Source organism: Crocuta crocuta, unplaced genomic scaffold (genome assembly GCF_008692635.1).
Source record: "Crocuta crocuta isolate KB4526 unplaced genomic scaffold, BGI_CrCroc_1.0 scaffold467, whole genome shotgun sequence".
In the NCBI taxonomy this organism is placed as follows: domain Eukaryota; kingdom Metazoa; phylum Chordata; class Mammalia; order Carnivora; family Hyaenidae; genus Crocuta; species Crocuta crocuta.
The window spans coordinates 1,325,113-1,336,930 of NW_027530632.1; the positions used below are offsets into that span (position 1 = coordinate 1,325,113).

Genomic DNA, 11,818 nt, shown 5'->3' on the forward strand with positions numbered 1-11,818 from the left:
GTCTTCTCCCCTCTTTCTGCTTTTCCGTGACCATATTGGACTTGAGACATTAAGTGTGGAGTGAAGTTCACAGCCGATCTTGACCCTGACTGATTCAGGGGGTACTCGACTGTGGCAGAAGGAAAACTCAAAGTTTCCTTTTGTTGTTCGTTAAGAAATCTGTTTAATCACCTGAAGGCAATTTGAGAAACCGTAGACTTGGAGGTGGGGATTTCTTTAGATCCCATCCAACCCATGGGGAGAACTTTATGTTGCCTCTGATACCCGAAAGTAGGGACAATCCACTTTTTTTTTTTTTTCAAATTCTCCTGGAAGGAAGGCAATGCAATGAACGTAGAAAAATATGCATCTGGGCATCTGGAAGGATTGTTTTGCCTTTTTAGCAAATGGCTGCTACTTTGAGGAAGGGTCTCAAGGCTGAAGTGAGAGTCTGACGGCAACCAAACTAGAATGCTCGAAAAAAGCAATCTGTGTTGACTGAAGCACGCACCCGAAAGAGAGAAAAGCAGATTTCTAAATTCACCATGAGGCTTGTGTTATTTGGTCGGCAAGGTGTTAGGACATTTTAAAATCTTGCAACTTAGGGGTATGGTGACTACCACGTGTGGGGCTCTTGCAAAGTCTCTTTACTTTGATTATATCTCCCTCCCTCCAAAGTATCAGGAATGGGCATTTCTGAATTTGAACCAACCAATGCTGGTATTATTAAAAAAACACACACACAAAAACTGGGGCACCTGGGTGGCTCAGTCGGTTAAGCATCAGAAGTCAGTTCATGTCATGATCTCACGGTTTGTGGGTTCAAGCCTGCGTTGGGCTTTCTGCTCTCGGCACAGTCTGATTCAGAGCCTCCGTCTCCCTTTCTCCCTGCCCTTCCCCCGCTCATGCTCTGTCTCTCTCTGTTCCAAAAATAAATTAAAAAAATATAAAAAAAAATTTTTTTAAATAAAACCTTTGNTCTTAGATCTGAAGGTATTCTCGTCAGGAAAATATAGACACCTAAACTCAGATTCTCTGTTGGTAAGGATGCTGGCTTTCTGTAGAGAAAAATCATAAAATTGTAAGATAATTATTTTCTTTTCTTTAACTGGTGATGTGAACAATTCTGCTGAAAAGTGGGAGCTCTTGCTTCTAGCAGCTTTTAGCTTCCAGCAGAGGTATTCAACCGGCTACTTGTTCCTTAGGGCAGGGGACCCCTGAGGAGTCAACTGGCTTCAGCTCTCTCTTCACTAGGGGTGGTGCAATGGGCAAACCACTGACAGCAAAGGTCCAGAATTTTGGAGAGTCCACATTTGCTCAACAGGACAACGGAGAAGCAACAACCATCCAGAAACCACTGTGCTCTGCGAAGTTTCAAGAAAGCACGTTCTAAAGATTTAGAACTTGTTTAAGCGACTGGGTCAGAAAACTAAATTTTGGAAACTATGGGTGGAGCCTAAAACAGACATCTGTCTATCTCAAAGGGCCCAAATGTCTTTTTTCTTGCAAATCTGGTTTGGCCTATTCCATTCTATTCTTTTGGCCTCTATCTGGATGCGGGATCTCATTCTGAGCCATTACGATAGCTGGCTAAGTGGTCCAGATTCCATACTGCTGCTCGGGTTGCTTTAATTTAAAAAAGAAAAAGCTTTGTGGAAAGTTGGAGGCAGCCAGGAGGTCCAACGGCAAGAAGATAGGTGGAGGTATTTTGGTTCATTCGCGAAACGAAGTATTTATTGTGTAGCCATTGAGGGCTGGGCGTTGGGGGGACCTCTTCATGACCTGGGGAATGGTCAGGCAGGGCACTAGGTGACAAGAGTCGTGGAGCCTATGTGACTTCGATTAGGTGACCTGGATTTATGTATAAACTTAGCTGTGCCTGTTGGGGGTGCCTGGTTGGCTTGGTTGGTGGAGCGTGTGACTTGATCATGGGGTGGTGGATTCAAGCCCCATGTGGGTGTAGAGATGACTTAAAAATAAAATCTTTTCATTTTTATTTTCTATTTTTGAGAGAGAAGGAGTGAGAGCACAAGTGGGGGAGAGGGGCAGAGGGAGAAAGAGAGAGAATGTTTTCTCTTTTTTTAAAAATTCTTTTTATGGTTATTTATTATTGAGACAGAGAGAAATAGAGCATGAGTGGGGGAGGGGCAGAGAGAGAGGAAGACACAGAATCCGAAGCAGGCTCCAGGCTCTGAGCTGTCAGCACAGAGCCCAACGCGGGGCTCGAATCCACAAACTGTGAAATCATGACCAGGGCTGAAGTCAGATGCTCAACCGACTGAGCCACCCAGGCGCCCTGAATCATTTCTTTTTCTTTTTCTTTTTTTTTTTTAACATTTATTGATTTTTGAGAGACAGAGAGAGACAGAGCACCAACATATAGATAAAGCCCCCACATATCTTTATTTTTAATGTTAGTTATTTATTTTGAGAGCGACTGAACGAGAGAGAGAGAAAGAGAGAGAGAGGGAGAGAGCGAGCGAGCAGGGTTGGGGCAGAGAGAGAGGGAGAGAGAGAATCCCAAGCAGGCCCGGCGATGCCAGCACAGAGCCTAACTTTGGGCTCCATCCCACGAACCTGTGAGATCATGACCTGAGCTGCAATCAAGAGCCAGACGCTTAACTGACTGAACCACTCAGGTGCCCCACCCCCAACATATCTTAATAAGAATTTGCTAAATGGTGGGCAGGCACGGTGCTGGGCACTGAGGATACCGTGATGGGTAAGATAGATGTCCGTCTAGGGCTGATGGTAAGGAGTTTATAGTTTAGACAGGCTAAACAATGGAAGGAATAACAAGGTTTTACACATTTCCAAGGAAAACCACATTCATCCCAAACTTTGCAGATGAGCAAGAGAAAAGCAGTAAGTCGGGGACCAGGTTGCCCAACTGACACCTCCTGACCCAGGCAGCTCTCACTGACACAGTGGCCAAGAAGAATACATGTATCACAATCTCCTCGGGGAAGAGGTAGGAAACCCCCTCCGTTAGCAAACCTTGACCTCTGTAAGGAACCGCAGAGCCAGTGTGAGCTTGTTAATCTTGTGCCATTGTGGTGAGCTCAGGGGATCAAACCATCCCTGGGCTGGGTGTGCTTTGCTTGCCAAGACTGTGATAGGGAGCTATGGGAGATGCTTTTCTATTTTGTCTCACACCCTCTGGGTCCCATCGGACGTCAGCTGCGACCGGCATGGATGCACCTCGGGTTCTAGGGCCTCCTAAAGGCTTTACCCCAAAGCTTTAGTGAACTTGTCTCAGCCCGTAAAGCATCCAGAAACTTGGAGGCAGTAAAGCCCCAGGTACACCCGCCAACCAATGGGAGACCGGAGTCCATGGATAAATGATCTCACATCGGGGCGCCTTCGGGGCTCACTGGGTTGAGTCCGATTCTTGATTTTGGCTCAGGTCATGATCTCGCGGTTCATGAGTTCGAGCCCTATGTTGGGCTCTGCGCTGACAGTGCGGAGCCTGCTTGGGACTCTCTCTTTTTCTCTCTGCCCCTCCCCTGCTCACTCTCTTTATCTCTCTCAAAATAAATAAATAAACTTAAAACGCGTTTTTTTTTTTTAAAAAAAAGCTCTCCCCTCTTGTCGCCTGGAAGGACAGTCCTGAGGCTCCGCCTATAGGATCCATCAACAGTTCCCAGTGACGATGGCTCCACATTGGTCACCAGCTCAACAAAGCACTGTGTCTTTAGCTTTTTCTCCTTCTCTGTCTCATGCCCCTCGTTGTCTCACTCTTATTCCTGNGCAACGTGAACAAAGACATGCTCCTTCAACAACAACACTACCTGAGCCCCTAGGCTCCCGTCCTTCTTCTCCACGTGTTTGATGATCTTCCCAAGCATACTCGTGACTCTCTCATCTCTGCTTTTTTAAAAAAAATTTTTTAATGTTTATTTTATTTTTGAGAGAGAGAGAGCAAGAGACAGAAGGGGGACAGAGGATCTGAAGCAGGATCTGTGCTGACAGCATCAAGCCCGACACGGGGCTCGAAGTCACAAGCCGTGAGATCATGACCTGAGTTGAAGTCGGACACTCAACGGACTGAGCTACCGAGGTGGCCCTCCCCTTTCTTTTTTTTTTTTTTTAAGCTTAAAATCAATCTGATTTTCAAATCAACTCATCAGATCTTCCCAGTTTCCACTTTCTGCTTATTCAGGGCCCATCGCACAGGGATGAAGAGGAATGACATTGGCTTTGCCCTCTCCCTTTCTCCTGGTGGTGCGTACCTTTTATTTAAAAACAAAATTTTAATGTTTATTTATTTTTGAGAGAGACAAAGACAGAGAATGAGCACGGGAGGGGCAGAGAGAGAGGGAGACACAGAATCCAGAGCAGGCTCCAGGCTCCGAGCTGTCTGCACAGAGCCCGACGCGGGGCTCAAATCTACAAACAATGAGATCATGACCTGAGCTGACGTCGGACGCTTCACCGACTGAGCCCCCCAGGTGCCTCTGGTGGTGCTTGCCTTTGCGCAAAAACATTTGTCCCTTCTAGCAGGTGGGGTCCTTCTGTCCGTATGATAGTTGAGTGGGATGGTTTCTGTGCACAGAAAATCCGAAAGCCCACAGGCTATCTCCAGGAGACGGGGGTGAGAGCAATGTGGCCCTGCTGGCATTGAGCTAGAACCGCCATGATTGTGATCCAGGCTCAGGGAAGCCCACCCTCTTCCTCCCTGCTCCAGGCGACGGCACCCTGCACTCTGCCCCATTACTTCAACAAGCCAAACCATCCTACATTGTCCTCATGGATCCAGTGGCATTGTCCCTGTCGTGGCACCCACAGCTTCCTTGTTTACATGGACGTTCAGCTCTTTGCCCATGGAATGCATAAGTGGTCTCATTTCATTGGCCTTTGAGTCTTTTTCCCTTCAAAGCTAATAGGTAGCCTATCTTTGGTTTGGACAATAATTCAGAGTAAAGGCATCCATTCCCTTCACGTCTTACATATCAAGAATTCCTGACTCTAAAATGAGTTTTCTGGGTTCAGTGTCTCAGAACCATAGTAATTGACTGGCAATATGAAAAGTCATTTACGACAAAAGTATGATGAGGCTCCTCTTCATCTGATATGGGAAATGCCTTCCATAAATCTAGCTTATTAAAACAATGAGTCTCTCCTAATATCGATGCAATTTTCAAATGATATGCTCGTAAAATTGCCATAAAATATTCAGTCTATTCTCTGTTGATGATGCAAATATTGATGTAGGCCCTCTAAGATACGCCAAGCACATGTTTATCAAAATGGATAGGTGGTGGTGTGGAAATATTTCTCCACAGCATACATAAACAAGATTATGTGCTTTTCCTATATTTTTTCTTTGTCTGTTCTAGTTAGAAGAAACGTCCTTCATGTTTATGATTGTGATCTTGGTACGACTTCGCATCTTTTATACTGAAGTTTCCATATAACACATTTTCATGACCATTCACTAACTCACGTATACATTCCCTCCTCAAGAAACATATATGTGCAAGGTACCGTGTTAAGTGCTAACAGGAATAAAAATGGATCAAAATGGTTCATCATGGGGGTGTCTGAGCGGCTCAGTCGCTTGAGCATCGGACTTCAGCTCAGGTCATGATCTCGTGGTTTGGGAGTTTGAGCCCCGCATCAGGCTTCCTGCTGCCAGCCCAGAGCCTGCTTCAGATCCTCTGCCTCCCTCTCTCTCTGCCTCTCTCTCTCTCTCTCAAAAATAAATAACCATTTAAAAAAATGGTTCATCACGCTCAAAAGGTCACAGTTGTGTAGTGAGTGTAGGGAATATGGTAGGGATGTGAGAAGAGCTATAAGGAAAATGGCACCCAGAAGAGAATCAATGGGAAGTAAAGATGTGATCGTTGTGTTATGAGCGAAGAGAAAGGGGCTGTTCCATCCAACTCGGGGTCGAGAGAGGGCTTCCTGGAAAAAATCACCCTGATCAACAGAACCCACCACTGCAAGCAGCTCCCCGGGCCTCCCCTAACATAGGATGCCATCTTTTCGAAGACTGATCCAATTTCCTCCGTAAAGATGAACTTGATGGTGTCGTCCATTGGCTTTCGGTAGAAGAGAAGTTTTGCCACACAGAGCAGAAGATGAGAGAACTTACGTGGAAGCTCTTTACAAACCTTAAAGGAACTCACAACTCCAAACTGTTTATTATTATTATTGCTCTTATTTTTAAGAACCCAGACCTCACGAATGTAAGTGACCATGAAGGAACTGCCTGGTGGCTCTGGAGCACGTGTAGACCTGAGCTCTCCCACTCTCCTGCTCAGGCTGGGTTCTCTGAAGTTCTCACCGTGGCACCTTTCGTGTGGGCCTTGGCTCGAGGGTCTTATTCTCTTGCAACCCAAATGTGCTGTGTGGTCACCTTGCTCTTAGCAGAGCTGCCTCGCTGCCGGTCCTCTGGAAAGGGGTCATCACCTCTCCTCTTTCTTCTTTTCCTCTGGTCCAGATTCATCCAGAAGGAAGTCAGCCGACTCACGAAACTTGATGCCTTTGGGGGGACGCCAGGGAGAGTTGCTAGCTGGCTAGAATAATTAGGAGGGAAGGGAGTGAGGTCTGGGGTTGCCATATTATGAAGCCTAATCTAGCTTAGCATAATACCCTCAGTTCCATCCACGTTGTTGCAAGTGGAAAGAGGTCATCCCTTTTCATTGCCGAGCAGTATTCCGTTGTATACGTATATCACTTCTTCTTCTTTTTTTTTTAAATATTTTTATTTATTTCTAGGAGAGACAGAGAGAGAGACAGCATGAGCTGGGGAGGGTCAGAGAGAGAGGGAGACACAGACTCTGAAACAGGCTCCAGGCTCTGAGCTGGCTGTCAGCAGCACAGAGCCCGACGCGGGGCTCGAACCCACGAACCGCGAGATCATGACCTGAGCGAAAGTCGGACGCTTAACCGACTAAGCCACCCAGGCGCCCCCAACCGTGATGTTTTAAAACACTCACAAACTCTTAAACATTATAGCCACCAAAGCAGAGTGGATTTTCTCCCCTTGAACTTGAGCTGGCCTATGGTGACTCACTTCTAACCAACAGCATGCAGATGAAGTAACAGTGGAGTGCCTTCTGATGCTGAGTTCGCTTCTGTCAGGCCCCTGCTCTCTTGGGACACCTGCCTTGGGATTCCAGGGCCATTGTGGAGGGAGTCTGGCCACCTGGAAGCCACCATACTGGAGAGGCCATGTGGAGAGACCAGCCCCCAGCTGTTTGAATCTCTGCAGCATCCACCTCCAGATGTGTGAGTAGATGAGCCTTGGATCCTTCCAGACCCCAGCCTTCGAGTGTCCCTTGCCAATGACAAGTGAGGCTGGCTTCCAGTCACCTCCGCTGATGTGGTGAGGGGCACTCATGAGCTGTCCCTGCTGAACCTTTCTCAGATTGCAGATTTGTCAGCAAAATAAATGTCGCTGTTTTAAGCTACTAAGTTTTGGGGATGGTTTATTACGTAGCCGAGGTAACTGCAACACCCACTTAACTGCGGCGTACAATCAGTTTTATTTCCCCCTGAACCGACCAATCGAACTGTTGGGTAGCCCGGTGTAAACGGAGCCAGACTTTCTATTTTTGGAGATGAAGTTTCCAGGGTGGGTCTTCATATCTGGGACATGTAGGCCATAATCATTTCAATCTACTCTCATTTAGTAGCAGAGAAGTGGCCTGATCTTTTTTTTTCTCCCCTTGTTTTATTATCTGTAGTAAAAGCAGGATCTGTGTGTTTGAATTCAGAGCTTTTCTCCATTCCCTGTTAGTTTTTGTTGCAAGGTTTCTTTCCCACAGGGAAATATTTTCATCGGGTTCCAGAATTCGGCACTGCCCAGTGTTAATTTCAAAATCACAAGCTTTTATCGTGATTTATCTATAGAAAAAGCCGTCTCTACAATTTTCTCTTTCCGTGACTGGAGGCAGCTGGGTCAGTGTAAGTCTCGGTGGTATTTAAGTGTCCATTTGCCTATTTAAGGGCAGCCGGAGGGTCCATGTTTTGAGTTCTTGGAAATGGTCTAAGATAGTTAGCTGGGTGAGGACTCACAGATAAATAGTTGTTTAACAATTTATTTTTTTTTAATGTTTATTTCTGAAGGAGAGTGATCGTTGGGGAGGGGCAGAGAGAGGAAGAGACAGAGGATCTGAAGCAGGCTCCAAGCCCTCAGCCCAGAGCCCGACGCGGGGCTCAAACCCACAAACCGTGAGATCATGGCCTGAGCCGAGGTCAGACGCCAAACCAGCTGAGCCACCCAGGTGCCCCGACAAATAGATGTTTAAAAATGAAGAGAATATCATCTAGAAAAGAGACACCATGAAGAAAAGAAATAAAGAAATACCTCAGTTCTTTTAAAATCATCCTGTTGGTAACACAACCATCTCGAATGCATCTGTGAGCAGAGATGGGCCAACACGGGAAAGAAAATGACAAGTGTGTAGAAATACGTAATAGGTGTTAAAGACTTCTCATAATTTATTCACAGACAAGCTCCCCAGCTTTCACTCAGAGACTATTTCTTCACACAGCAGTAAATTCGAATTTCTGAATTTGCAAATATTTTACCCAATCTTGTAACATTTTTGGTCATCTGATTTCCCAACCCGTGGTAGATTAGGATTAGCCAACAAGCAAGGCAGTGGGGGAGGGGGAAGTGCTTCAGGGTGAAAGATAGCAGGGTCAAGCACGGTGCCAACAGTGTGGAGGAGCATCTGAGAACATGAGACCAAAAACTTAAAAATGAAACCGGAAATTAAAACATGTAGTCTGGTGCCTTTTGCATAGAGGCGAATAGCTCTGTCTCAGCGGTCCTGGAGAATGTCATTGATATGCAAGAATTGATAACTATTGGGGCACCTGGGTGGCTCCGTCAGTTAAGCGTCTGACTCCAGGTTTCGGCTCAGATTCTAATCTCACGGTTCATGGGTTCAAGGCCCACGTCGGTCTCAGCTCTGACGGTGCGGAGCCTATTTGGAATTCTCTCCCTCTGCCCCTCCCCTGCTCGATTTCTCGCTCTCTCCCTCAAAATAAATAAATAACCTTAAAACAAAAAAGAATTGATAACCATTCCTTGGCAACAAGTCATGGTTAAGTTTTATTCAAGACACTCTTTTTCTAAAAGTGGGAAAAGTCGTTTCTGCCGTATTGTAGAGAGACTATAGAAAATGATCTAAAGCAACATGGTTTAGCACTTGGAGGATAAAGTTCTACCGGCTAGAAAAATCACTTAGGTGGACATTTTCTCATACACTGTTTAAGTCTAGACTTGCTGCATTATGAATGACTGAATGACCGTGGAAGTCATGTTGATTTGTACAGAGTCTCATAGGTTTGATTTTTGTCTTTTTTTTTTTTAATTTTTAATGTTTTATTTATTTCTAGGAGAGAGANTCCCCTTTTGTCTTTTTTTTTTTTATGTTTATTTGTTTATTTTGTGAGACAGAGAGGGAGAGAGACAGGAGCAGGGAGGAACAGAGAGAGAGACAGAGAGGGAGAGAGAGAGGGAGAGAGAGACATGGAATCCCAAGCAGGCTGTCAGCATGGAGCCCGATGTGGGGCTCCATCTCACCATTGGTGAGATCACAACCTGAGCTGAAGTCAAGAGTCTGATGCTTAACTGAGCCACCCAGGCGCCCCTCGATTTTANCCTTTCTTCTAGATGCGAGATTCTGCTTTCTTCTGGGAGATGCTCCTTTAACCCGAGGGTCAAATGGGGGGGAATTGTCATCTTTTTACAGACCCCACCTCCGTGGCCATGGTGATTGGCCTAGAGGTGGTACCTGACTTAACTGGCCTCATCCCTGGCCATAGTGGTGGGACTCAGGGATGAGCTTGTGACCTAGAACAGGCCCGCTCCACCAGGATAATGTTAACTTGCACAAAAGAAAGAGACCACGTTNGGGTTCAGTGGGGCACCTGGGTGGCTCAGTCTGTTAAGCGGCCGGCTTCGGATCTCGAGTTTCATGGGTTTGAGCCCCGCGTTGCGCTCTGTGCTGACAGCTCAGAGCCTGGAGCCTGTTTCGGATTCTGTGTCTCCCTCTCTCTCTGACCCTCCCCTGCTCACGCTACCTCTCTCTCTCTCTCTCTCTCTCAGAAATAAATAAAACATTAAAAAAAATAAAAGAAATAGGGTTCAGTGATTCATCCTTTACAACACCCAGGGCTCACTGAGGTGATGAGCCCATCCCCCACCCACCTCCTTCCACCAGCCCTCAGTTTGTCCTCTGTCTTTAAGAGTCTCTCATGGTTTGTTTCTCATTCTCTCTCTCTCTTTGTTTCCCCACCCCCCTTCCCAGATGTTCGTCTGGAGACCACGTTCCTACTGGGTGGTGAAACTGAGTAGATGTGAGGCTGGAGTCTTCCAGAACCTGGGTCTCACCCTCTGGGCATGAGCTGATCCGAGAGAATGTCCCAGACAAGGAGAGAGCACACTGGTTTTGAGGAATTTCTTTCTGACCTTCGAGGTCCCTGGGGCCGTCCCGGTTTGGCCTCCCTGTTGGTGCAGCGAACGCTTGCATTCTAAGAGCTGCTCACGGTGTCCTTTCAATAAGTCCTCTTTTGCATAAGCGACTCCGGTTGGCTTTCTCTCAGCTACTGCTAAGCCTCCTGCCAAGTGCAGAGAATTCTGGAAATCGCACGAGGCTCCTCTGAGCGGGTCCCTGCGGTACAGAAAGGGTCTGACCCTTTCTGAGTGGAAAACTGAGAAGCAGGCGCTGTTTGGGTAACTTGGGGGAGGTGGGACTCGAAACCACAACCCCGAGATCAAGAGTCTCATGCAGAGAGAGAGAGAGAAAGAGAGAGAGAGAGAGCGAGAGAGAGAGCAGGGGAGGGGCAGAGAGAGAGGGATAGAGAGAATCCCAAGCTGTCAGCACAGAGCCCAGTGAGGGTCTCCATCTCAGAATCATGAGATCATGACCGGAACCGAAATCAAGAGTCAGGTGCCTAACTGGCCGAGCCACCCAGGCGCCCCTCAGTTCCAACTTTCTAAATCAATGGAACTCTTAATCCTCACAACACTGTTAGCCAAGGGCTAATATTATTTGCATTTTAGAGATGGACAAGTTGAGGCTCGCAGAGATCACGAAGTTTGCAGTAGGTGACATGTTGTATAAAAGAGAGCCAGGATTTAAACTCAGGTGGTCTAACGCCAGAACCTTCTATCCTAGCCGCTATGCTGTGTAGCCGTCTAGACGCAGGGCATCGGCTGGCCCTAGAAGTGGGAGAGGCAGATTTGGGGAAGCGCCCCCTCCTCTGCCCTCTATGGGAAGTTCCCATTATGTTTATGTTATTCGAGTCAGGCCTGTGAATATATTCTCATGTCCCTCAGATATGGCTGGTGCCCTTAACCTCACGTTTGGCTAACTCTGGGAAGAAATCCTGAGCCACGACTGCTCTGTGGATAAGATGTCTTTCAATGATAAAAGCAGCAACTGGGGTGCCTGGGGGGCTCAGTCAGTTAAGTGTCTGACCCTTGATTTCGACTCAAGTCATGATCTCGCAGTTCGTGGGTTTGAGCCCCACGTCGGGCTCTAGGTTGACAGCTTGGATCCTGCTTGGGAGTCTCTCTTTTCTTCTCTCTTTACCTTTCCCCCACTCATATGTGCTCTCTCTCTCAAAATAATAAATAAACTTTAAAAATAATAACGATAATAATAGACACAGCAATAATAATAGCAGCTCTCTACGTGAAGTATCTTACCTATACTAATTGACTGACGCCTCACAACCTTATGAGGTAGGGGCCGTCATTATCCCCATTTTGTAGATGAAGAAACTAAGGCACAGAACAGTTAAATGACTCGCCCAGGTTTATACAGATAGTAATTAGTGACGCTGAGATTCAAACTTGGGCCTCCTGGCTTTG

The 11,818-nt window shown here is 46.6% G+C and overlaps 1 protein-coding gene across 1 annotated transcript in view; it reads left to right on the plus strand.

Annotated features, from left to right (window-relative positions):
• The window catches only part of FUNDC1 (FUN14 domain containing 1), a 205,391-nt gene that overhangs the window by 76,556 nt on the left and 117,017 nt on the right, over positions 1-11,818 (plus strand). The window contains 1 exon segment of the mRNA XM_077768524.1: positions 10,546-10,675. Coding sequence (XP_077624650.1) covers positions 10,546-10,675 — 130 coding nt within the window.